The sequence below is a fragment of the Gasterosteus aculeatus genome, chromosome 7, assembly GCF_964276395.1.
Source record: "Gasterosteus aculeatus chromosome 7, fGasAcu3.hap1.1, whole genome shotgun sequence".
NCBI lineage: Eukaryota > Metazoa > Chordata > Actinopteri > Perciformes > Gasterosteidae > Gasterosteus > Gasterosteus aculeatus.
In genome coordinates, this window is record NC_135694.1 from 2,911,626 (window position 1) to 2,938,195 (window position 26,570).

Below are 26,570 nucleotides of genomic sequence, written 5' to 3' on the forward strand. Positions count from 1 at the left end.
TAAACAGTAAAAAACAACAACATGTGTGTTGTCAGCTTTGTATAGATTATCTCACTCTTTATTATTATGCACAAAATTTATTTATTTCATTTACAAAATTTAAAGAAGCTCAGGGATGTGCAGCAGCGCGACTGTTTTTCATTTCAGTTTTTAGCTCGATCGCCAAAAAAAGACCAGAAACGACGCAAATTATCAGTTTCAGGGAATGCGAACTTTTGCAACCGCTTTAGGACTCGTTTTAGGTAAAGAGGACAATTCAGGTGGACGTCAAGTGAATGAATGAGATGGTGCGACATCTTGCAAGGAGACCTGGGATGTTTTCAGACGACGCACAAATGAATGTCTATCTCCTCGCTGATCATCAACAAACTTTATAGGCTAACAAACGTGAAGTTTGCCAAACGTACGGGGACTATTTTCACTAGGCTACTGAAATGCGATACACAACGGATTGTGGTTAATTTGTAATGATATATACGACAACATATCGTAAATTACAGTAGGGCACTGTAAATAAAACAGTAAGTTACTGGTGTCGACTGCCAGTAAATTGCAGTTAATTCACAGTAAAGTTTGTTCAAGTTTACGGTAACATACAGTAATCCATTTTATGGTAACATAGCGTAAAAACCATTTACGGTATTATACCATAAAATAAAGGTAAATTCCTGGCGTCCTTATTGCCAGTAAAATACCGTTAATTTACAGTGACATTTGTGTACAGCCTCTAGTACCTTATTGCTTAAGTACAATATGGCTTTGCTTTGTCTTTTTTTGCCTGTTATTCATTTTTTTATTCAATTTGAGTTAATTTGTAAACAAAATAAATATGTAAGTTGAAAATATCCTGTGTTTTTTGTAGAATTATAATTATTTTAAAATTTTTGTTTTTGTTTGGTTTGAGCACCTGTTCCCCAGAATGTCTGTGCACGTTCCTGTTGTTGATACACGGGTGTTGAATCCTATCTCTTATCTTTTGCAACATCAACAAAAAATAAAATGTATCGTGCAAAGGAGTCACCCAGCTGTGCACTTCCCATCAGCTCTACATTTGTGTTCCTTCAGCTCATAGTTCTGATTCCCTTACACTCTCATTGTCCCAGGACGTGCACTTATCAGCTGGCCAGAAATGCGACAAATGAAGGCAGTTCGTCACCAACACGTTCGCCATGTCCACTTTATGAGGCCATGGTGTGTTCTTTTTTACAGCTTGATCCACTTTCCATGTGTGACAAGAAAATGTGATTCATGCAGCTTTACAACAGAGCAACAGAGGTAAGCAAAGCAAACATATCAGTACAAAAGTCAAGCGCTTCCATCGAACCCAAGCTCTCAATTTGAGATCGTCCCAGAGGTTTCGCATTTTCCCCTTTTCAATTTTCAAATAATACATTGCATTGACAAAATGGCATAAAAAGATGTTGGTAAAAAATATTCATAAGGAACTACCTGGTTCCTGAATAATACTCCTCATGTCCGCAGTAAAAAATAGTCCAGAGCGAAGCGAGGCTCAAATCTCATCATATAAACAGTCGTGTCTGAAGCCATCTCAGGGTGCCTCAGGCTGCCAGCTGGTCCAGGATCAGTACGTCCGGTGACCTCCCGCCTATGTTGTCTTGATTGGCAGGAAACCGCTGTGCACGTTGAACAAGATGTAACCGGAGTCCAATCTGAAGACCTCAGTGGCATCGTTTCACCTCCTGGTGGAACAACATCAGCTCCGAGCCTGCAGAACCTCGTGCCCTCTACTTGCCATTTTTCCCTGGTTTGGAATTAGAGTTTGAGTTGGTGGCAGAGTCTCCATCTTTCTCCTTTAGCACAACGGCGTCCGCGTCTTTGTCGCGGCTGTTCTGGCTGTTCTGCCGGCTCTTCCTCGTGGCCGAGTCCATCCCTGCGCCCTCGAACAAGCGGGCCATGAACGCCAGCCCTTCTCGCCGGATGTACGACTTTCCGGCGAAAAAGTAGAGCACCGGATTGGCACAGCTGCTGATGAAGGCCATGGAGGAGGTGACGGCTCGACTCTTGTGCCATATTGAATTCAGCCTGTGAGAAGGGAGGAGTATGGGGGGGGGGGACAAGGAGTGGTGTCAATCATCACGTCCAACGCTCAAATCAGAAACAACAAATGTTCCAAAACGTTGCAGTGAAAGTGATGCATTAACCATTGCCAGCTGGACAATGTGTAACGCATGATTACGCAGATGTTTGGTGTGTTTGAAATTGCAACATCAGCTTTACAAAATAAGAGGAGCACGAGTTGTTGCGTCATCACTTACACGTCTTTCACCGCACCCTTTGGGCAGAGAGCCCATGTGACCTGAGGACAGTGAAAACAACGACCAGTCAATAACTGTGAAACGTTGATGCTGTTGAACCTGGACACACACATTTAAAGACCGCAGACGGATGTGTGACATACTTGCACCATGTTGATGACGTGGTAGGGCAACCAAAAGAGGCAGAAGGTCAACACGATCGCCAGGATGAGCTTCTCGCTACGAATGCGGCGGCGGAACTTGGTCTGTCGGATCTTCCGTAAGATGCAGATGTAGCTGGCTATGATCACCCCGTATGGAATTAAAAAACCCAACACGAGCTCCAGCACGTACTGGAGGATCAGCTGTGCATGGAAAACAAGATGAAATGGCGTTGAGTGACATGGCGGCCATACGCCTCAAAAAGGCAACGGCGGGATAGTGTTTAGGAATCGGGTTCCTTTAGACGCGGCAGCTCGACACTGGTTCACTCACGTTGTTGGTCATGTCGTGGTCGAGTTCGCACACCTCTGCGGTCCCCTCCATCTTCACGATTCTGAACATCATAGCGGGGATCGAGGCGACCATCATCAGCACCCACAGCACCGCCAGCACCCGCAGCACGGTCTTGCGGCTGGTGATGATGCTGACGCGCTGCGGCCACACCACCGCCACCAGCCGGTAGATGCTCATCAGCATGATGAGCTGGATGGAGGCGTACATGTTGAGAAGACAGAGGTAGAAGAGGAGCTTGCACATCACGTTCCCAAACAACCAGTTCCTCAGAACCAGGTAGACGATGAAGAACGGCGTGATGGCCATCAGGGAGCCGTCGGCAAAGGCCAGGTGGAGGATGAGGAGGGTGGTGACGGAACGCCTCCGGGCGCGCGCCAGGACGCTCCAGATGATGAAGATGTTGCCCGGGAAGCCCAGGAGGAAGGCGAGGCTCAGGATGAGGGCGCCCAAAGTGCCGCTTCCGCGGTTCACGACGCTCTCGCTTGTTGAATTGGAGGAATTGGTCGGGGAGACAGTCGAGTACATGTTTGTTACCTGCCAGAGAGAAGATATTGGTGAAGGTTTGTTAATATTTACCTCGGGACATATATTTTGTTTTGACTGCATTAATACCTGTTTGCTAGTGCACCTTATGCTTAATATTTTTTTTACTTTTTAAATATTTTAAATTGTTTTACTTCAACTTTATTCTCTTGTTTTATACTAACCCATAGCCTTATTCTACTAACCCATTGCATTAGCATTTCATTTTATTACGGCGGTTGGTGCGCATTTTATTACCAATGCGCACCAACCGCCAAGACAAATTCTTTGTAAGTGTAAGATATTTTGGCAATAAATGTTTCCTGATTCCTGATTCATAACAAAGCAAACCAATGGGTGCTTTGTGAAAAGCATCACCAATGTGAGATAGTGTTTCTAGGGCGGTTTTCTAAACAAGTATTCCATTTTTTTTGGTACTTTTTATTGAGAAATAAAATGTCTCACTTCCTACACCATGTTTTATTTGGCACGAGCCTCCGTTTGACAAGACAGAGCTGCGTATTTCTGAAGAAAACGTGGGAGAGTGGCGGTAACAGGTTGTAACAGTGCTTCTTAATTCCTGTAAAGACAAGACCAGACGTGAGTGGAGCACAATGAGGAGCACAGAAACCACCGTTACGGACACTTCATCACATTTGTGTCTAATACAGGGAAGTCGTTGACCCATTTAATCTCATGAAAACACTTACTAACAAGTATCGACTGCGTGTCGGGTGCCGGAGTATCTTAAATCCTCTGTTCCACAGAAGCTCCACCGTTAAAAACCCAACGCGTTTCCTCTGGATAAACACCCACAATGCATTTCACCACTAATACGGTCGTACTGCTTAATACTCTGACCGGCACTACAAACTAGAACCCAAACACATTAACACACTCTCCTGGTAATTACATTGTAGTTTGGTAGTATTTCGAAAATGAAAGCACCTATATGTGAGACGATGGTTGAGGGTTGATGTACATGGTTGGTCCACGGCCCAGCAGGCCGACTGCGACCGCGAAGGCAGTACCAGTCCATCGCGTGCCATCGATTAAAAAACAAAAATGACGTCACGCATATGCGGTCTGACCGAAACTAATGCTAATGCTAATTGGCGACCCTTGCTTCCTAACGTACGCATTTAATTTCATTCCAAAGCAGCCCGGGCTGCCGGTAAGGTAAGTAAGGTAACGACCAAGAACGTGCGGGATGCTTGTGACGGGTTTCCTCCTTCGGACAGATGAGAGGCTCCTTGTTTTCTTCATATCAACTCGTCTTGCGCTCACGCCGGCGCTGTTGCTCGTCACCGCGACTTCGGGGTACTTGGGGGAGACTCAGTTGAAAAGTAGTTTGCGAGCCTGAAAAGTGTGGGCACCCCTGGTCCGTGGGACTTGATAATAACAGAAACAGCAATGAATACGTCCCTAATCTCATTCTTTAAGAGATTAACCAGGAGCACTTTGAAATATGACAATGAATAACTGAAAGCCCAATGCAATCACTAAAGGTGCCTTATTATGTTGGTGCAACACACGCTTTTGTCTCAGTGATGATCTCCTGCCAGGCAACATTCTGTGTGTGTGGACGAGAGCCATTTCATGTCACTGGAATAAAGGGTTTCAGATGCAACATGTCGTCGCTTGTTCGACATGTCTTTATATCAAGAGCACTGCCCCCTTCACCCAGCATGACTCCCTGACTACGCAATCAGTCAGTTTGTGTACCCGTCTACTTATTTACACCCACATCTGCAAACCAAAACCTTTTGAAGTTTCTCTGTGTTATTACGGATTATCAAAGATTAAATCAGCGTGCAGTTGGTAGACCAAGGTGCACCAGGTTGTATCACAGACGATAGCAGAGATGGAATGATTGCGTCTTGACAACCACACCATTTATTCAATGGAGCTTTCACTCTAACCACAAATAAAGGGGGGTTCTCCTCGTCTCTTTCTTTATTCGCTCAGAAAACGTTTCGGGGTTTTTTGTTGAAGGAAGAAACAAACGCTTTTATGTATTTGGCACATTGGTGGTTTGCTCTCGTTTCCTTCTTTACACTGAACAACATTTTTAAATGTCAGCGTGAGGAACTTATGAATGCCCGTGAAACTGTGTCTCACCTGAGTACTGATGCCTGACCTTCATCGGCATAAAGATCTCGCTGTGTTTCTAATCGTCTGATTCACTGCTGATATCGCTGGGCCCGCTGGCAAGGGAAAGGAACGGGAGAACCAAAGCGGAGCAAATCCCGCCGCAATAAAATAAAAGGTTCTCCAAAGGGAAACACTAGAATTTATGGTGAATTATGAACAAGTAATCGTTTGTAGTGTTTTGCACAGGAAATGCCCTTAGACTAAAGCATTTTTCCACCTTTCAGAGGACGACAGAGACGAACAGATGCAACCAGCTGTCAGTGTTTGCAGAAAGCCGGTCAGACCACATTGACAAATCAAAGGCGCTGAAACTGGGGCATCTTGCGCAATGGCTCCAAAACAAGAACCCTTTGGATTCGGCGTCACTGTCCGATCGAGGATCGAGTCCTTTTAGTTGTCTTACCCTGCGGACATTCTCTGCTTTTTCCTATAATGTGTGCAAACGGAGCTCCCCGTGTGACAACATCACCCTTCTGACTCACAAGGCGTGTTTGTGTGCATTGTGCGACTCATGCACACACCTCCTGAAACTCACCCACCTCTGCCCACGGAGACCAAGCACACACTCAGATTGCTCGTATATTAACAAATCACAACAACCAGCTGAACCCTTTAAACTTCTTTAAATCCTCGGAAAGGAAACAGAAGGCCCCGCCGGGAGAATTGACCACGCCGCAGGGATTTGTCGGCCGTTGTCACCGCACTGCTTTTGTCGACAGAAACCAACTCGGAGAGGAATGTGAGACGAACTCACCTCAAGTCATCAACTGTAAATCCCGACAGGAGACAGAAGACACCAAGAGCAGCGAAATGAGTGGTCTTCCTTTTTCTTTTAAACCCGTCCTCTGCCCGTGTTCCCCCCAAAACCTCTCTCTCTCTCTCTCTCTCTCTCTCTCTCTCTCTCTCTCTCTCTCCCTCTGTGTCTTTCTGAAGTCTCTGTGATTGATTTGTCATGCTTGCTCTGACACGTAGAGAAGTGAGAGGGAAAGGTGTGTCCCACCGGCTGCCCTGGCAGCCTGTCAAAATCCTCACAGGAATTCCTCCTGTGGGGAGTCAGCTCAAAGGGTGAGTCCGTTTTTTCCCCTGGTGGCACCTCGCCAAGCCGATCGCTGCAAAACACACTTCTGTTCTCACCGTGTCGCTTTCTAATTGTGTCATTGCATGTTGTAACATGCATGCGTTCATGACAAGATGTTATTGAAGCCACAGTCAGTCAATTCACAGCAAGACGCATGGATGTCATGAATAGGCAATACCTGTGTGCCGTTAAACTGTCTTGTTACCGTGTGGAACAATACAAAGGGGATTTAGTGGTATTTCAAACACAAAACGAGAGGGTGATTTTAAACTAAATGATATTCCAAGACTAAAATGTCTCTCAATCTGCTGATTATCTCCAACTCCACCCAACTAGGGAATAACAGAGACCGGCGCACAACACACACACACACACACACACAAGTCCTGTGTGAGGCCATTTATTCATTTCATTACAGTTCGAGAGGCAGAGTGTGTCACCAGGGGGACATTGTGGTTTCTGTAAATTATTGGTTTGTTATATTTTAGCATGGTTTGGTTTTGCATTTTAGCATGTTTTTTTTATTACATTTTTACGTATTAACCCATCTTTCAGTAAACTACATGCACCCGGAGGGACTAATCAGTTACAGAGAGCCCTGGCCAACCGCATTACACAATGAAAGGACCTCCCCTCTCCAATTAACACAGCTGCTATAAAGGACACTAAGCACAGCCTGGAAGGAGACGCCACAGTGAAATCAAGCGAGAGGACGGCAAGACAGAGGACGAGCAGGCGGGGTGCAAACGAGGAGACGAACGAGACGGACTGGACACCTCACTCAAGAATGGGCAGGACGGATCAGCAGCAGTGGCTGGTCAAATTCTTAATCTTTTTTAGCACTTTGTTCCAGCTGGACTTTAAATACAATTGTAGTTATTTATGGGTTAATAATAAAATCCTCCTTTTAAACCACGCTTTTAAGTCTTGTGATCCCTGCTGTTCTTCCTCCGGTGAAAAAGAACTTGTTTTTATGGAGACCTAGACTCCGCAACTAGGTGGCATTGCTGGTACCTTTTTTATTTTTATTTTTATAAATGTATCTTATTTTTTATTAGATTTTAAGTCCCCCGCCTCACTGACAAGTGCAAACCCACATCGCCACAAAACAACCAACCTGGAAATCAGAAAACCAAAGCAGACTGTTGGAGAATTGTTAGCTAATTATAACCATTGTAATCTGATGGAATCTTCTGTACAAGCAATGCAATTTCATTTTGAATCACAAACCATAAAAATGCAAAAGCAATATTGTTCACTTTCATTTTTAGGGAAACAACTTTTCCAGCAGAGGGAATCGTTGTTGCAGAACCAACGCTTTCACTGCCATAACTTGACCAGCTGTGCGAAGACGCCGACGTCGTACCACTGGTAGTCCAGCCCGATCCCCGCGTGGAGCGGCCGGGTGAACGTGGTGTGGACTTTGTGGAGCAGCGCGACCGGCTGCGGCACCTGATAAAAACACAGCGTGCCGGCTTCATAATCCAGAAACACTCCGATCCTCTTGGAGCGAGGCCCCGACAGCCTCGTCTCCACGTTGTCGTGACGGAACAGCAGCTCCCCCCCCGTTCCGCACTCCAGGCTCCACGACTTGTCGTCCTGCCCGAACCGAGACGAGCGGCTCACGTCTTCGTACGCCACCGCCGCCGACAGAGTGCGAGCGTGCCCCTCCACCTCCCAGTAGCACCGCTCCGTCAGGGCCTCCCTGCACAGCACCTGGGGCCAATTGGCGAACCGGCCCGGGTGGGCGGGGTAGGCGGCGGGCGAAGGCCTCACCCTGAGGTGGTCCCTTATGAGGTGGAGGTAGGGGTAGTTGGTGTTGCCGTCCAAAGTGAGGCGACGTCGATCTGCCGGGGGAAACCCGAGTGAGGACATTCGCACTCTGCCAAGGATTGTTTAAAAAAAAAAAGAGTTCTTAAAGCTCAATAAGCCCGCCATGCTTGTTGGTGGTGCCGGTAGTGAGAAGTCGACATAAGAGACTGTGAAAGGAAGTCGGTTGTGAATAGGGGCCATTACCTGAGTCTGAAGTTATGCATTTCCATGCGTTACCTGTGGCAGAGATCCTGGGCCACGTGTCCTTCAGAACCGCCTCTGACTTACATCTCAGCTCCGACACGCGCTCGGCCACCTCGCCGAAGGAGCGTAGGGGAGCGGCGGCGTCGAAGGAGAAGTTCGGAGAGTCGCACAAAGTAGAAAGAGACTGGAAACTCTGAGGGGACGGAAAAAAACAGGGCATTTAAGCGAAATATGAATGCACGTTCAGTCAAACACCAGTGAAAAGAGTCCCGCTACCTGAATCATATGGACGTGATCGTCGTCATGCAGCAGCCGACCCAGTTCAGCGTCTCGGCCCCTCAGCTTGCTGACGTCCTCCTGGAGCTGAATCCGCAGCTCCTCCGCCTGAGCGACGACCTTCTTCTCCTGATCTCCGATCAGCTGCTTCACCTTCCCCCGTCTGCTCTGCGTGGAGGTGATCATCTCCGCGAAGATCCGGTCGCAGTCCTCCATCGCGGCCTTGGCGCGCGTCTGTCGGCAAACGAGAATTGTTTTTACTTTTTAAATTAGCTCAAACACGTTGGACGAACACGAGGGAACCTTAACTCAAAGGGCACCGTCTCTACACTGATGTTGACCTTTGACCTCCACGGAGGCCAAAATTGCCTGAATTCTCTGTTCCAGGAACCCAAATTCAGAATTTATTGGAATAAAAAGAAGAAAACACTCAACTGTAAGCCTTCAAAGGCTCGTATAAGTGACTCCCGTGATGACTTTTAAACATATCCACAGGAAACATGTCGCCGCATCACCCTCAGTGACGTTTCAGAATAAATGAGGATCTATGGATCAAACCGTGACGTCGTGCTCAGCTCTGCTCAGCCTCTGCAGCTCCGCCTCTCTCTGCTTCACCTTCGCCTGCACTTCCTGTCGACTGGAAAGCAGTCGCTGCTGCAAGGAAAGGAGGCGTGATCATTGATTCATGTGAGCATTTCGTGTCACGGGCTCAACAGAGGCCATTAAACGACTTAATGAGTGTTTAATGGCTACATTTCCTTTGGGAGGACAGATAAGTGAATGGGTTACGTAACAACAAATCGACCTTCGGTCTACCTCCGTCTCCGCTTTCTGTCGTGAAACGGACAACGTATTGTGGCCCTTGTGCTCATCGATAACGCACAGGTAGCAGATGCACTTCCCGTCCGTCCGACAGTAGACCTCCATCAGCTTGTTGTGCTTCGCGCACATCTTTTCCTGCAGCGGGACGCTGACGGAGACCAGCTCGTGCTTCTTCAACACGGGGACGCTGCGGTGAGGCTCCAGGTGAGCCGGGCAGTAGGACGCCATGCACGTCAGGCACGACATGGCGGCTTTGTTGGGTCCGGCGCCGCTGCAGAAATCACAGGCCACATCTTGTGGGCCGGCGCGGGCCAGAGGAGCAGAGGGCTGCCGGGGGCCGCTCAGCTTCAGCTTCTCCACCACCTGTACGGGGAGGTTGGGAATGTCAGTCCCTGATGACTAAGAAACCCTTGAAAATAGAACAGTGAAAATATTCTGATGTTTTATACTAACAACCGGCGTGAGTAATTTCATCAGTGCTTCCTGTTGAGCAAACCGTGTAATGTGGAAACCTTTCTAACTGAGTAATAATGTTGACATTATGCATAAAGCATATGCAGTATGGGATGAAAGGTATCTTTCATAAGTCTCAATCAGTTTTTGTAAAGTCAACCTTCAAAGTTGGCCCCTGATTCCCAGATGTGACACAGAGCTTCATCAGTGATCAAGAAAGGTTCGTACATTCATATTCTGCTCTTGGAGGACAAAAACTCCATAGAATTGTCTCTATCAGTGATATTACCACCACCAGTACTAATACGAGGAAGACAAAGGCTTTGTAGATGATTTCCTGTTGCATAACTCTGCCCTCACCTCAGCCAGCATGGTGTTCCTCCTCAGAACCGGCCTCGGGCTGAACGTCTCCCGGCACTGAGGACAGCTGTACTGTCCCTTCTTGTCCTCCTGGTCCCAGCAGTCCTCGATGCAGCTTCTGCAGTAACTGTGTCCACAGGGGATGGCGACCGGCTCCTTCAGCAGGTCCAGACACACCGAGCAGCAGAACTGGTTCTGGTCCAGGTCAAACGCTTGTCGCTCCTCTTGTTTTTCGGCAGCCATTTTCACAAAAAGCAATTTAGTGAAAAGACAACGCTACAGGGCTGGTTTCATTTGGTTAGAAAAGACGGAGATGACTCTCTGATCCAACCAGAAGGGGTGAGGCTTTTCCAGATCAGGGTGTGAGGTTCAAGGCTCAACGTCCACCGAATGAATCAACGTGTTTCAAAGGGGCAGACTGCAATCTCAAGCACCAAGAAGAGTCATCTATCAAAGCCTGAGGAAATTGAATTGCCTTAAATTGACGAACCTGGAGAAACAATTTTTATTTTGGTTTAGATTTAAGTTAGTGCAACTTTGTCTTTGTGCATGCGCCTGAAACATTTACATGTCGTTCCTGGTAATGAATTACAAATAACTTTACATTATCTTATCTGTACAATTTCTATATGTTTAACTGGTATGACTGCAATACCCTGAAACAAGGCCTGTGGGATTGTGCGCCCATAAAAAGCTCCAAAATAAGGAAACACACTCAGCGGGGAAGTGTGTTAATGTCTGTCGGGTCTGTGAAATTGTGACGCTTTTCAGACAGATAAATGTTTAAATGTTTTATGATATTATATTGGCTGCACATCGTCTTTGCAAGATGTGACTGATTGGAGGAAGCATTTGTCTTCGCTGTAGGAAGCTCCCTGTGGACCAGAGGCTGCAGGTGCATTACAAACAGAGCTACACACACAGGGTCAGACAGGGAAACTAAAATGGACATATGACAAAATGTGTTTCCAATCAGTGCTTTTATTGGTGAAATAAAGATTTCTATCAAACATTATAATGGCACAATAAAAATGAATAACAGGTCAGTGGAAAAAAGTGAATTACAATCCCACTTGCTTCAGTTATGGTCCCCATTCAAACCCTCACGGTTTGATAATTCTTGGATTAATATAATCTTTTACTCAACACATTACCAACATATACACATGAGCCCAATTGTCTTGCATATCAACTATTTTTGGCTAATTCTTGAAGTAATAGGTTCAACTTTTTAGAATAAAAATTTCCCTCCACCTTTTTCAGAATCTCTGCCTTGTTTGACTGTTGTGATTCTCCCCAATTCTTTTTCCCTTTAGTTCAAGCTACACTGATATATTTTTGTTGTGTTGACAATGGATTAATTGTCCGCTCGTCGCGTCAAACCCGGAGAGAATCATCCCCCAACCATGGAGTTCCCCGCGGAGATCAAGAGTTGGTCTAGACAAAAAAAACAAATAAATGGAATGAATTTTGGATAAACATTTGCCAGGGGGCCAGAAAGAAACTACCGAGGCAACTTTAAATTAGCTTTCCCTTTGTTTATGACAGCATTTGCTGCCATTTCTGCTGCCTCCAATGGTGTTTGGGCTCCCTCCGCTGCCTTGTTACCGATAACACCACCCATTACTCCCCCTACTGCCGCCATGCCCGCGATGGCGACACCCAACACCACTTGGCCTGCCATTGCTACTCCTGCACCTGCTGGAGCTCCAATGCCACTTAGTGCTGGAACCGTTTTTAAAAGTTTCACCAGATGCGCACAGTTATTTACAGCTGTGACAACCAATCCGACCATTGCTGCCAATCCAAAAAAAGCTCCCACCACGGCTCCTGTTGCTGTGCCCGCCAGCTGGATCAGGAGCCTCTCGTTCACTCTGGCTTTTGCCTGCTCCCTGATCTCTTCCCACGGCATGTTTCCCGACGACAGGTTTTGTTGTATGCGGTGTTCCTCTACCTGTATCGCTTTCTCCACCACCTGAAACATCTCGTTGGTGTAGTGGCCTCCATTGTTTTGCGTCACCATCTCGTCTATTGTGTTGAGCAGATCCTCCACCCGGGCCTGGTTGCTCCTGTAGTTGTTCGGCTGTTTGTTCGTCCAGTGTTTATTGTCGACGACGTGGCACCGGCCGCCGCACTTCTCCACCAGATCTCTCAAACTCTCATTCTGACGGACGAACTGCTCGATTTTCGTCCCTTTGGGGAGGTCGTCGCCATGCGTGAAGACAATCACGGCATATTTCAAAACCTCTTCGGTGAAGTATTGCCGTATTTTCTCGGTGACGGCCAGCTCGTGCTCTGTGAATTTTTCCACTTTCAGCACGATGAGAAAGGCGTGGGGCCCGGGAGCGCACTCCGTGATGCACTTCACTATCTCAGCCTTCAGCGTCTCCTCGGGCTTCACTGTGTCGAAGAAACCAGGAGTGTCGATCAAGGTGGTCCTTCTACCGTTGACAGATTGGGTTTCTGAATGACATTCAATTGTTCCCGAGTTGGGAGAATTGTCTGTTTTGAAAAGAATGTCTCCAAATATGGTGTTAGCTAGGTGGCTTTTCCCGTATCCAGTTTTCCCCAGCAGGACGATCCTCCTTGTATTTGACACTGGAAGAGACAATTACATTTGGAGGCTGACAATATGTACCTTATTTCATATCAAATACATCTGAGTATAAATAGGTAATGGAGTTCTTTTGAAAACGTCTCTACTTTCCTTACAATAATGCTTAATCTAGTTACATCAAAGAAAAAACAGGAAGATGAGTGCCACAGATCTGTATTCCAGTTCTTTGCTACGATATCATATCGATGCCCACCTTGGTCGGGTTGAGGAACATCTTTTGCCAATCTCTTGAGTTGTAAAGCTTCCTGGACAGAAGTGAATGCCTGTAGAGTAAAAGTAGAACAAATATATACACATATCAGGTCTGTTAAAATGTTAACTATAACTCACAGGTTTAAAAACACTATTGTTTATGCTGGTTTGTTACTTCAATGATCAACTGTAGTCTGGACTGGATTGTTTTACCAGAAGCCATGTTTTGGGTTTTTGAGATTTTACATTTTTAATTTACGCCCAAATTTCCATCTCAACAAAAGCCCACTCCGCATTCATATGCAGATATCTGTTTTGGGGATTTATTATTTTTGTATAAATAAATGTGCAATTATTGCTGCAATAGGGTTATTTTTGACAAAATATTTATTGCACTCAATATAAGCCATGTTTTTTAACCTCTAATGACCTTGGAAATTGGAAAAGAAAATTAAAGTAAGTAAAGTATACCCTTACTATATTCCAGACAACTTTAACCCATCATGGATTGTCTGTGTTTTTGCTACAATGCATTTCCATTGTACCTCCATGGATGCTTTATCATCGGGGGGGATGACGACGCGGACCACGAAGGGTGTTCTGCTGGCTCGGTTCTTTTTAAACTCAAGAACTTCCTCCAGTAGCACCATGGCGACCAATCTGCCGGGAAACTGCAGGGCGATCCCAGCACCGAGTACCGGGAAAGCAACTGATCCAAACCCTCTGTTGTCACAGGACGTGAGGATGTTGCTGATAGCCAGTTTCAGAACCTGGAAAATGTCAGAGTCCAATTGTTTTTAAGGAGAGGCTAAATTAAATCTGTATTAAGGTGCGAAGCACAGAAAACAATCCTCCACACTATTGCACCTGAACTGCAGTTCCATCTTGGTCTTCGTCCCAGGGAGCGAGGTTGACGAAGAACACTGCATTAGACGGAAGCGCAGGCAAGCCCTCCACCAGGACTACGTCACCAGGCACAGTTTCTTCTTCTGCTTCCTTTCGAAACGGTGCAGTCAACTGGGGACCAACCATTTTAAACAAAGTGTTTCCAACATGGGTGGAAAGAGGTTCATGGCCAACCATGGGTGAAACCAAGGCATCCACCTAGAAGGAGAGCAAGAGATGGTGTTTGCTTACTGTACTATACTATAAACCTGGTGACACACACTGGACAAAGTTTTCAAGCACTTACACTAAAAGTGTGTTTTCTTACCATCCAATAAGCATGTTGAATACTTTTCTCACCTGCTGGGTCTCCACAGATCCCTGAACGATCTCCACAAGGACGCCATCTTCAGGAGCTCCAGCAGTGGCTCCCATTTGAAACCCCGGATCTCTGGGTACCTCGCTTCCGCTACTCATTCCGTGGAGATGGCGGTCACATGCTTCCTCCATAGCCCTGACCACCTCTTCTCTGGTATCAATCAGAATGATTCTACTCAGGCTTTGCCCTCCCTGACCGGCAAACTTCTTAACAGCAGTTACAATAGCGTCAGAGCACAGTGCGACAGGTACACCAAACACACCCGAGCTGATGCACGGGATGGCTATTGACCTGGACCCCATCGACTCTGCTGAATTCAGAGCAGACTGGATAACTGCTTCCAGTAAGATCCTCTCTCTGCCACCTGATTTTCCTCCCACAGGCCCAACAGCATGCAGCAGACTTTTGCAATTTAAGTTCCCCCCTGTGGTGGATACTACACGACCTGTAGGAACTTTTCCCCACTGCTTCACTAAAGCTCTGCACTCCTTCTGCACCTCAGGGCCACCTGCTTTACTTAAAGCAGCAGCGACCCCTCCGGTGTGCTCCAGATCTTCGTTGGCAGCGTTCACCAGGACATCAGCTTCCTGTTTGGTGATGTCACCCTGACACACCAGCACCTGGAACCCATCACGAAGGCTGTAGCTAGCAACTGTTGTGTTTACTTCACTTAAACTTGGAAGCACAAGTTCTTCAAGATGTGAGTCCAGAAATAGTCCTAGCCAGTTTGTGATCTCGGTCAGTTTGCTGGATGGACCTCGCAGCACCACCGTGGATTCAGAGGAAGATGTTCTGGGAATAAAGGTAACCCCTGTGTAGTCAACACCATACGCCTGCAGCAGTTCTGGCAACTCTTGTGCTAACTCTGGGAAAGGCGGATGGATAATGCTTTCATTACTTGACTCGTCCAAAGAATGTATGACACCTTTCCTTAGCTCATCGACCTCTTTGGTGTGGCCCAGTAGCCACACTGTGCTCCCTGGGCCAAACACTACCTGAGCCCTGTGCTGGCCCTTGTCCATATCAAATGTCATGGACTTTAGCTTTTCAAGAAGATCAGGTGGCACGGAGGAGCAGTTAGGGACATCAAGCTTTACTTCCTTGATCTCAGCTTGCAGTGCCTTTACAGATTCATCAAGATCATCAGTGCATAGAGAAAAGAAACGTACCTCTGTGTCTCGTAATTCTATTTCCACATTGCCACCAACCCCTAAAAAGTCCCCTAGCCCACCTGGGCCGCTGTATGCCTTTCTTAGGAAGGCCAAAAGACGTGGGCTTATGTCAGAAACAGTTCTTTCTAGAACGCGGTTCTCGTGCTGAGAGATACAATCTCCAGCCTTAAGAATCTCCTCAACAGAACCTTCCAAAACTATTTGACCTGCAGCTCCCTGCGTGACCTTCACTTCGGGAAAATCTTGTCTCAATCTTTGCTCAATGTCTTTCCAGAGGAGGCGGAGTTTGGCCTCACCCAGTCGACGGGTGCTCTTTTGCTTCATGTGACCTGGCCGTTGTTTAACATGCGAGTCATCGATGTCCTTCAACCTGGCGTTCACTTGAGAACGCTCCCCAACCACAACAACCATCCCAACCTCGCTGTACACCTTCACCTCACCTGTGGCCTGACGAGAGGTGCCGGGCTGAAGTAAAGCTTTAACCTTGTGAGGGTCTGCCTCATAATGGCACAGGTAGCCATCAAAGAGTTTGTCTACCTCGGCTTTCCAATTACTGACTGGAGCACCAGCTTGAGCTAACCGGCTAACTAGAACCCGGTCCTCCTCTGGGTACAGCTGGGCCGAGCAGGCCACAGAGGCCAGTGCCTTTTCTAGTTCTTTCATAGCAGGGGGGCACTCGGTCAGATAACGTAGCAGGTGAGGATCAAGTCGCAGTTCATATTTCTCTTCACTTGGCGAAGGGGTTGAAGCAGGATTGCATTGTGGGATCTGTGTTCAAAGGAAAAATTAAAATAATGATAACAACCCCTTATTGCTGTGTGAAAAAAAAACATTACTATGCAGGGACATTACAAAAAATACAACTTTTGTGGCTTAACTTAAATATGTGATGGCAAATCAATGGCTGCAAGCAAAATTGCAATCCATGTCTAGAGGTCCTGCATGTGCAATTCAAACAGCCAAGCGAGTGCTTAAACATCACTTTGCACTGCAGATATCTGCTTATTTGAGCAGAATTTGGTGGCTTCCAACCTGTCACTGAACACTATATTTCCGGTAAATATTGTCTATATTATCTATAATAATATATGTATATCTATCATATATCTATATCTATATATATATATATATATTTATTTATTTTATTACACCATTATACACTATTATAAACCATATCTGAAGGCAAGATTAGGAATATATATATATATATATATATATATATATATATATATATATATATATATATATATATATATATATATATATATATATATATAAATGGTTTTTCAAGTGATTTCTCAAACTGAAATCACTGACAGTCAAATACTGTTAAATGTGTTCAAATATTCCACTAAAAAGACAAAAGTATTGCATTCAAGACCATAGTCCCGTAAGCCACTATCAGCTAAAGTATAAAAGGTTTTATTCTCAATAAATCAAATTATCCGTGTGTAGTCTGTCATATACGCCCGTAGGAGTTGCACGCACGGGGCCAATGCACATGCGCACAGATGTGTCCCGACCTGTGTTTGATGTCTCGGAGAGGGGGTGAGAGGCTCCAGGCTGCCTCGGACGAACAACACCAAACCGTCCACGACATGCTCGGATCTCCTCAGGACCGCCTGCTGATCTAAGAAAGAAAAAATACATTTAGTTGGAAGTTTAAAAAAATAAAAAGGACTCGACAAGTTTGATAATTTCTAGACCTCGTTTCAGGTCTTCCTATTTTAGGTTTCACTTTCGGGGGAGAAGAATGATGAGGGTTTCCGTCTTGGATCCAATCTCACAAACTCCCCCACGGTGTGATTTACCAACATCTGATTGTAGTATCACTAGAATTCCAAACAATAGTACACAAACAGCGCCTAAAGGCCTCGCCTACCTCTTTGGTCTTTGAACGCAACGCTGTAGGTGCGCTCGTTCCGTCTCTCCAGCGGCCCGCAGTCTCCTCCGCCCGACTTGCGGCGCACGTTGAAGTATCTTTGTATGGTCCCGGCTCGCTCCCCCAGGGGGCCGTGGCACTCAAAGAACACAGGGTGCTGGTAAAGGTCACCCATGGCGTTCAGCTCCCGAAGAGGGCAGGAAGAAGGGTGAAGCAGCCCCTCTGACTGCTGCGCCTCCTAGTGTCAACAGGGCGGAGTCACATGACAGATGTGGTCACCTGACCTTTTTACTGCGGGGAGGTGATTCATAACCCCAAATGTCCTAAGATGAGAGAGAAAAATACTATATTATAGTATTTATTATATACTAAATAATATATACTAATTAGTGTTATTGTTATTATATTATTCGAGAACCTTTTTTCTTATTTTATTTTGACGGCATGACTGCTGTGGCCCTGGGGCTTTTAATAGAACTTTTTTTAGAGGCATATGTTTTGTAAGCTATGTGTTTTGTGGAGCTGTTCATAAAATACAAATGAACCTGTTGCTGGTTACGTGACGTTGGACAGAGGGCGTGGCCTCCAGGTACATAAAAGAATCTCTGTTGCTGATTGGCTCGTCGGCTCTTTAAGTTGACCAGAATCAAGCCTCAGTGCACTTTGCTGACACCAAACTCACTTGTTCTGGAATGCCACCTGTCTCGTTTAAAACTTGAAATAAAAGCATAAAGAAATATGTGGTTGGTCACTGCGGGTCACGTGACTGTTGGTTACTGATCAACCGGTTGCTCTGTGTAAAGTAGCTCCTGTCATCAGGGTACAAATGGTGTTATTTGAGTTCAAACTATCTGCATGATCACGTATGCCAATAGATGAGATTCATTGATGTTAAGGAAACTTATAACTTACGTTATAATATATATTTCTGTTTTCTTTGCTTGTGTCCATTATTTCTCTCTATTTTTGCCAGCAGCTAATCTCCAAGGGGGCAATAGAGTAGGACAATAACTTTAATAAAAAATACTTATGGCAAAGAACAGTTAATATACTATACAATATTACAATTAATAATTATGGCACAGCCCTGCAGAGAATTAAATATTTTTTCCCCAAGGAAAATAACTTGATCTTTGAATTCAATGTACAAAAATCCTTTCAAGCCTACAACTTGACTTAATTTTCTTTGAATGGACTGAGTCATTCTAAATAAATTTCATTAAATCTCTGAAATTGTGCTAAAATAGTGAAAAACTGAAGTTTCGGTCCATGCTGTTTGTATCATCATTATCTTCAAATATCCTGCAGCTATTTGAGTTGTGACTGTGTTATAGGTGTGTCCTTGCAACTTGGCCTCAACTCTTATCCAATTCTACTATTGATAGAGAGAAGCTAACACACACACACACACACACACACACGTATGTCACAGAGCTTTCAGACACCTAATATAACTATTTTACTATAAACTATAACTATAACTGATTTGAAATAATTTTTTTCCCTTAGATTGAGTAAATCACATCGATATAGTTTTCTACGCACAACAGTGTGAACGATTTTAATATCGTCAGGCGCAGAAAACCATCTCCACACAGCACAACACTAAGCTAAAAAGGAAATTGATTGATTAAATGTGATATGAGACTTGTGGCCGTTTATCCTGTCAGGAGACAAATGACAATCAGAAACAAAGGGTGCTGCATATGCATTTATTAACGAATGGATCCAAAACATTTTCTTCATCACATAAATGCTTCAAAATCTAAATAAATGGCCATGAACCTGCCAGTATTTCTGGCCAAATTTCCTGCCGGCGCTGAAAAGCTACAGAGAAAACAGGAGCTCAAAATTAGAACTTGATTCGTCATCGAAGTACTGCTCTTGTCTTCAATTAAATCCCCTTAAACAATGACGGGGCAGCATTCCTTTCTCACTATTATTAGATCTCGAGGCCGAGTTGAAAACTGGGTGTGACTAAACAGCATCATGCAAGCCGAGAAAAACACCCAGAGTTCCCCAAAGCTCCATTCTGGTGCCTCTTCTGTTTCCATTAAAACCACGGAATCACTGTAGAAACAAACTTACTTTGCCTTTTGAAAAGCGGCAGGACCTTTAAGAGGGACAAGGCGGGATTTAAGAGTTGATTCAAAGGTCTTTGTTCTTGTAATATCATCCTCTCATTAACTATATGGTGTTTACTGGGCAGGCGACTAATGCCCGATCAGCAGTGGAACATTTACATCCCCAATGTAAATGTTATCACCACAACTTACCCACTTCTATAAAATGTCCTGTAAGATCGGTCTGAGATTCACTGTCGCTCAGCTCAAAGCAAGGATGGACCGGCTCAGTGAACTTAATGTGTTCTTCGTGGAGCAGAGTCATCGGTTTGGAGATGTCATAAAAAGAGAGAGCACCTAGTTTATAATCCAGGTACACGCCGACGCTGGAGGTGGAACAACGTACCAACGGAATGCTTTTGTTGTTGTGTTGGAAAGAGAACGAATATGGGGAACAAGTTAAACTCCAGGACTGGGTATCCGTTCCGAACGCCAGGTTCATTGACCTGCGGTCTTTGTAGCACACTCCCACAGACCAAGTACAACCACTCCAACTGACCTCCCAGTAGCACCGCCCTGACAAGCCCTCACTGCACGACACCTGCATGATCGGAACTGGGTGTTGAATGACGCGTCTTGGCTGTTGATTACAATAACTGCCACTATAAAGACCAAGATCAACATAAGTACTCGTCGCCTGCCTGTTGTCTTGTGAAATGGTAAAATATTGGGATATGTCGTTCCTGTCCAGGGTCAGAGGACAGCAATCTGAAGGAAGAACAAAGCAGATACCTGCCTTTAAATATTTATTTCATCGTTAATGTGCTACATCTTGGAACTGCAAAGAGTTTTAAATGTTTGACTCACAGCGTAGAAAGTCCTCTCTGGTCTTTGGCACTGGTGACACAACTTCTATAGCAGACACTGAGAAAAATAAATCATGAATTCTTCTGGACCTGGAGAGAACTACTGCAGGAATCTGAATCTATATAATCATGAAAGGTACCTGCGGCATTGACTGTGGGCCACGCGTCCTTCAGAAGGCTCTCCATGTCATCCCTCAGTTTAGACAGGCAGTCGGTCACACGCTTCAACGATGAGTGTTGAGGATAGAAGACCAACACAGGTGGCAAGTCTGCAGATTCGCAGAAGGCGGAGAGGGACTGGAAGGTCTGCATGGAAATCAATACGTTGGAGAATAGATGAAGCCAAACGAAACGAAAAGCAGAAATTCATCCAATAGCTTCGGGAGCTTCACACGTTGCACCGTCAAACATGGCCAGCAGATGTCACTATCGGGTCATCACATCATGACAGGACGACCAGGTGGGTAAAGTCGCTCTGCACCAAAGTGGTACCTGAATGAAGTGGATGTGGTCGTCCGTGTGAGACAGCTGCTCCAGGTCGCTGTCCCTCTTCTTCATGTCACTGATCTCCGTCTCCAGCTGCAGCTGCAGCTTTTCGGCCCGAGTGACCACCGCCTCCCGCTGGGCGCCGATCAGCTGCTTCGCCTCCCCGCGGCGTTTGTTGACGGAGAGGATCATCTGATCGAAGATCTCGTCACAGGTCTCCTCTGCGGGCTCGATAGAACTCTGTTCATTGAAACAAAAGATTTTTACTTTACTTTCTCTTTTTTAAATACGTTCTCCGTGGAAAGGTTCTGATATATTTCACTCATGTCTGTTAATGAAGCCTTTGTTGACGTTTTAACACTCGACTCTGCAGTGGTTTTGAAAAATGCAACGCTCACTTGGACTCTCCGTGTGCACTCAGGTTTAAAGGCTGAAGTTTAATTGCCTCACCTTAAAATCCATCAGAAGTTTTAGCAGCGCCTCCTGCTCCATCCCCCTCTCCTGGAACCTCTGCTGGACTCTCTTTTGACTCGCGAGCAGTTGATTCTGCAAAGAAATAGTTTGGGCAACAAGCGATTACCTTGTTTCATTGGGAATAGTTCTGTTATTAAAACGATTTCATGCATTCAATCAAGCAGATAACTGCAGAACTCAGTTTAAAGCACCGACCTGCTCCTCCGCCCTCTCTGACGCAGACGACAACGTATTGTGGCCCTTGTGCTCATCAATAACGCACAGGTAGCAGATGCACTTCCGGTCCGTCCGACAGTAGACCTCCATCAGCTTGTTGTGCTTCGCGCACATCTTTTCCTGCAGCGGGACGCTGACGGAGACCAGCTCGTGCTTCTTCAACACGGGGACGCTGCGGTGAGGCTCCAGGTGAGCCGGGCAGTAGGACGCCATGCACGTCAGGCACGACATGGCGGCTTTGTTGGGTCCGGCGCCGCTGCAGAAATCACAGGGCACATCTTGTGGGCCGGCGCGGGCCAGAGGAGCAGAGGGCTGCCGGGGGCCGCTCAGCTTCAGCTTCTCCACCAACTGTTGGAGGTTGTGGATTGAAGGACAAGAGAAGAGCAGACGGTTACATTGGTTGTTGTCAGTGAGGGAACAGATCAGGAGTGCACATGTTAATATCAGCGGCTGTGATTGGCTGACGCTACATTTAAATGAGCCATGTTACTGCATTTAGGACATACGGGAAACAAAGTACATTTACACAAGTACTGTACTTCAATGCAGTATCGTGGCACCCCTTTTTATTCTACTTCATACTTACACTTCACGAATAATACAAACAATAATCAACAACCTTAAACCTCACATATTCCACCACATACAGTAGGATTAGCTAAACTCGCACCAGCTGTAGCTCTAAAGGGACGTACACATAAATATCAATTATAATGAGTATTTACAGAATATATATATTCAATAACAGGAATATCACGACATGAACATGTGTAAGTTGGGTTCCATGTCAAGGGGAAGCTGTATAGAAGCAGGTGTGGCTCATTAGGAAAAACAAATCATTCCAGATGTGATGAGCACATCCGGCCACGAGGTGTCATAAATAAATAAATATATAGCAATAACTCCTCTTTCACACACACTGCAGTGCACTGCGAAGCTGTGGGAGTCGGGCTGTTGAATGACTTCTTTATCGTCTCATTTTTTGACCCATTTTTTAAAAACAATGACGAATAAAAGGGAATTAGAGGGAGAAGAGTCATTTCCGGGTTTCCGCGTTATTCCCGCGCCGCGCGTGACAATCATTTCCTTCTTCGTAGAACTAATGAGACGTTTATTATTCCTGCCCTCAAAGTTAATTCCCCACTATTTCTACCTCCACCTTTGCTTCTGACCCCGTCACCTCAGCCAGCATGGTGTTCCTCCTCAGAACCGGCCTCGGGCTGAACGTCTCCCGGCACTGAGGACAGCTGTACTGTCCCTTCTTGTCCTCCTGGTCCCAGCAGTCCTCGATGCAGCTTCTGCAGTAACTGTGTCCACAGGGGACGGTGACCGGTTCCTTCAGCAGGTCCAGACACACCGAGCAGCAGAACTGGTTCTGGTCCAGGTCAAACCCTTGTCGCTCCTCTTGTTTTTCGGCAGCCATTTTCACAAAAAGCAATTTAGTGAAAAGACAACGCTACAAGGCTGGTTTCATTTGGGAGGAAAGGAAGCAGGAAGCAAAGGTTTAAGTTTCGTTTCTCCTCGGAGGGGGGGGGGCGGGTCCAGTTAGATTCACTGTTAAATATGATTAATGACTGTGTGTAGCGTGAGTTCACACTGCATTCACACTGCAGTGATACACTGTAGCATTAGGCATTTGGTTAAAGGCATCAAAAATATCAACAATGATAAATCAAAGTCTTGGTACATTTTGTGTCAAAGTGAAAGGATCAAGCTGCAGCTTCTTACGCCTTTCAGGGTGGAGTGTTTAGTCAGTGACAGAACATTTTATTTATCAGTTGTTATTGGCAGCGTCTCTATTCAACTGTAAGTAGAGTGAAAACAATGAGATTAACCTGTGGCCTTAAGCCAGAGTATGTCTTTATTTGACTTGATTTTGAGACACAAATAATACAAATTACGGGTATTTGCTGTTTTGGGAATCAAGTAAAGATTCAAATGTAGTTCAGAATTAACACTGACATCATAAGTGTCGCTTACAAAAAGCTGTTTAACAGAACCATTATTCTCCTGGATCTGTAGTACAAAGGAATAAAGGCTTTGACTACATGTGTAGATAATGTGGAAAATTCTGAGATCAATATATACATATATGATATTATCAAAGACAATTCATCCTTGGTTTTGAGAGAACATTTGAATTACATTAGTTGCGTTGACACAAGAGAAAAATAAAAGACAGAACAGTGAAGTAACACTCCATGACCCAGCAACCAATTTTAGATTGAAGATAATTAGTATCAGTATCATCATAATTAATATTTGTTAGATATTGTTTGCTAGTATTTACTTTTTAGTTACACTGTATTTTATGAAACGTAATCACAGCGATCTTACTTCCATTTGACGGGATCAACGACCTCTACAAGGTGAGATTAACATCAGTGTTGTCAAATTCCAAGGATTGTATGTTTTTTAATACAACGTATAGATATTGTCAAAGATCTCTTTAAATGTCTTTTTATAACCTTCACAAGTTCTCACAGTGTTTTGATTTGTCTTGTTGATACATTTTAATCCACACATAACTACAATTATTGTCTCACAAAATGATGTAAATAGAAACAAAAACATTTTCTGGTGAGCTTTGTAACAGGAAACAGAGAAGATCGATTCAACATCCAGGACCAGTTTGATCATGAAACAACATATTTGTAGTTTTTGGCCACAGTATATAATACATGTAAGAAACAACATATCAGGCACTTTGTACTAAAAACAAGAAAAGATTGAACTCTTATTTTGTCAGGAAGCACTTTGCTCTGCAGCTGTTGCAACGCGCTTTAGAACAGAGTCAGAAAATAGAAGACATTTTAATGACACATTCTTTCCCGTCTTTGAGAATCAGATTAAAGGTTTTAATTCAGATTTGTTCTCTGCTTGTTCTTCCTGATCTTCAAAGACAGAGTTGACTTCTTAAAGACAGCTTTTGCTGCCCTATTCATTGCTTCGCTGACTGTGTCTGCTTCCTGAGCGGCATCGTATCCTGTAAAACTTCTTCCGATCGTTGAACCTGCTGCCATCAGTGAGCCTGCTACTTTACCAGCTCCTTCTGCTGCTCCTACTACTACTGACTCTGCTAGTGCTGAAACTATTTTTTCCAAAATAATCTCCTGGAAAACTGTCTCTACTCCAACCACCACCGCCATTAAAAATAGCTCCTAACAATACACCTGTTGCAATACCTGCGAAATTGATCCAAAGGATTTTATATACTCTCTTTTTAGCCTCCTCTCTGATCTCTTTCTCTGTCTTGTTTCCTGATGACTGTCTGATCTTTTCTCCTCCTCTTGTCTCAGTTTCTCCACAGCTTGTAGCATCTTGTTGGTGTAGCAGCTTCCCTTGTTTTCCTCAATCATGTGATCGATGGTCTTCATCAGCTGCTTCACTTGGAACTGGTTGCTCCTGTAATCATCTGGCTGGTTGTTCTTCCAGTATCTGTTATCAATGACGTGGCAGCGGCCTCCACACTTCTTCATCAGATCACTCACAGGCTGATTGTTGTGGAAATATTCCTCAATGGTCTGTCCTTCATCCAGCTGGTCACCATGAGTAAAGAGGACTGTTGCATACTTGAACAGCTTCTTCAGAGAAGTATTGGTTGATTTTATTGATCACTTCCTGCTCCTGATCTGTGAATATCTCCACCTTAAAGACTATTATGAAAGCATGAAGCCAGGAGAGCACTCTGTGATGCACTTCACTATTTCAGCCCTCAGCTCCTCTTCAGATCGACCCGTGTCGAACAAACCAGGAATATCGATCATGGTGACGTCTCTTCCATCAACACGTCTGGTTTCTGATCGACATTCACTTGTTTCAGAGATGCCAGAGCGGCCGATCTTAAACAGTTTCTCTCCTAATATGGTGTTCGCCACGCTGCTTTTACCAACTCCTGTTTTTCCCAACATTACAATTCTCATCTCTGAAAGACAATAATGTCCATCAATTATATTGTACATTTAGCTTTTGGTGGTTGTCATACAGGACACACAGGAGCTCAATTATAATACATATTGTTAATGGTCAAAAGTTACAATGAAAAGGTAAAGCAGTTTGTACATTTACTTTGAAAACATTCCCTATCATAACTATGCCAACAAAGCCCCACAAGCATGAACATTTTTTTTTATTAAAATAAACTAAAAAGCTGAAACAAACAGTGAAGAAAATGAACCTACCGTCCATGTTGTCGTGGGTGAAGTTACAGGAGAGCGACAGTTTGATGTAGAAGACTGAGTGTGAAAATGTTTACTGAATTTTCTTGTGGTGTGTAGCTTCACCTTGACACACCTTTTTCCTCCGCCCTTTGACATGATCTCCTCTCAGTGCACGGTGTGGTTCCGCTCTTTAAAGGAACATGACAATTTATGTACAGCTCAGTGGGACTGTTCACCAAGCAACTTTACCTTGTTTTCCATCAGCAGAGAGCAGCTAATGTGTATCAATGTCATATATATACATAATTCTTTCTAGTTAGCACTAAAACCCTGATGTAATCAATTGATTAAAAAGTGAAGTGCAATATTTAGTTAGATGTATTTCTTTTGATATGCATTTACTGTGTCATAATTACATGAAATACATTTACAGATTTTTCTCCTCCATGCACTGATATCTGAACTCTCCGTCCATGTTGCAGTAGATTAAATCACCTTTAGCTCCACTTCTGGGTGTCCTTGCTGGATGCTTCTCCTTCAATTTTCTTGCCAAACTGACTGAACTTTAATTTATTTTCGACAGCTAAGCAATAAAACCAGTTAGCAAAAGATTTCACAGATTGTTTGACGAGTCTCGTACTAGGACAACATGTTTTCTGTAACAGTGCGTTACATAAGTCAAACTAAAGGTCATGAATGTTTTAATGACAGTTTCCAGACGAGCAG

General features: G+C 44.8%; 5 protein-coding genes across 8 annotated transcripts; all 5 read right to left on the reverse strand.

The window, feature by feature from the left end:
• Positions 1-24: 24 nt before the first annotated feature.
• On the reverse strand, positions 25-6,457 carry LOC120821869 (leukotriene B4 receptor 1). 2 transcript variants are annotated; one of them, XM_040180930.2, is made up of 6 exons: positions 6,202-6,341; positions 3,759-3,873; positions 2,751-3,305; positions 2,420-2,620; positions 2,277-2,317; positions 25-2,043 (listed from the first exon to the last, which is right to left on the reverse strand). In XM_040180930.2, exons 3-6 carry the CDS (start codon positions 3,294-3,296, stop codon positions 1,746-1,748), a joined length of 1,086 nt encoding a protein of 361 aa, XP_040036864.2. In that variant the 5' UTR covers positions 3,297-3,305; positions 3,759-3,873; positions 6,202-6,341; the 3' UTR covers positions 25-1,745. The 2 variants fall into 2 exon arrangements, with proteins under 2 accessions (XP_040036864.2, XP_040036863.2); XM_040180929.2 differs by lacking the exon at positions 3,759-3,873 and having other exon boundaries at positions 6,202-6,457.
• A 507-nt stretch (positions 6,458-6,964) lies between these two features.
• Positions 6,965-10,824, reverse strand: LOC120821865 (E3 ubiquitin/ISG15 ligase TRIM25). The gene is made up of 6 exons (XM_078107443.1): positions 10,453-10,824; positions 9,634-10,002; positions 9,376-9,471; positions 8,818-9,051; positions 8,448-8,734; positions 6,965-8,416 (listed from the first exon to the last, which is right to left on the reverse strand). Exons 1-6 carry the CDS (start codon positions 10,693-10,695, stop codon positions 7,846-7,848), a joined length of 1,800 nt encoding a protein of 599 aa, XP_077963569.1. The 5' UTR covers positions 10,696-10,824; the 3' UTR covers positions 6,965-7,845.
• Positions 10,825-11,413: 589 nt separating this feature from the next.
• LOC120821860 (protein mono-ADP-ribosyltransferase PARP14) lies at positions 11,414-17,832 on the reverse strand. Its single transcript, XM_040180917.2, has 7 exons — positions 17,580-17,832; positions 17,221-17,327; positions 14,507-16,465; positions 14,129-14,365; positions 13,807-14,031; positions 13,263-13,332; positions 11,414-13,050 (listed from the first exon to the last, which is right to left on the reverse strand). The coding sequence occupies exons 1-7, from the start codon at positions 17,752-17,754 to the stop codon at positions 11,957-11,959; spliced, it is 3,867 nt and encodes a 1,288-aa protein (XP_040036851.2). The 5' UTR covers positions 17,755-17,832; the 3' UTR covers positions 11,414-11,956.
• Positions 17,833-19,277: 1,445 nt separating this feature from the next.
• On the reverse strand, positions 19,278-23,209 carry LOC120821864 (tripartite motif-containing protein 16-like). Of its 3 annotated transcripts, none has more exons than XM_078105583.1 (7): positions 22,865-23,209; positions 21,664-22,032; positions 21,445-21,540; positions 21,001-21,234; positions 20,649-20,814; positions 20,510-20,566; positions 19,278-20,410 (listed from the first exon to the last, which is right to left on the reverse strand). In XM_078105583.1, the coding sequence occupies exons 1-7, from the start codon at positions 23,105-23,107 to the stop codon at positions 19,842-19,844; spliced, it is 1,734 nt and encodes a 577-aa protein (XP_077961709.1). In that variant the 5' UTR covers positions 23,108-23,209; the 3' UTR covers positions 19,278-19,841. The 3 variants fall into 3 exon arrangements, with proteins under 3 accessions (XP_077961709.1, XP_077961707.1, XP_077961708.1); XM_078105581.1 differs by having other exon boundaries at positions 22,838-23,172; XM_078105582.1 differs by having other exon boundaries at positions 22,844-23,160.
• A 305-nt stretch (positions 23,210-23,514) lies between these two features.
• LOC120821871 (GTPase IMAP family member 7) lies at positions 23,515-26,008 on the reverse strand. Its single transcript, XM_040180934.2, is given in 5 exon segments — positions 23,515-24,966; positions 24,969-25,262; positions 25,264-25,358; positions 25,361-25,609; positions 25,866-26,008. Coding segments are annotated over 5 exon segments (888 nt in total). The 5' UTR covers positions 25,873-26,008; the 3' UTR covers positions 23,515-24,723.
• Between the last annotated feature and the right edge of the window lie 562 nt (positions 26,009-26,570).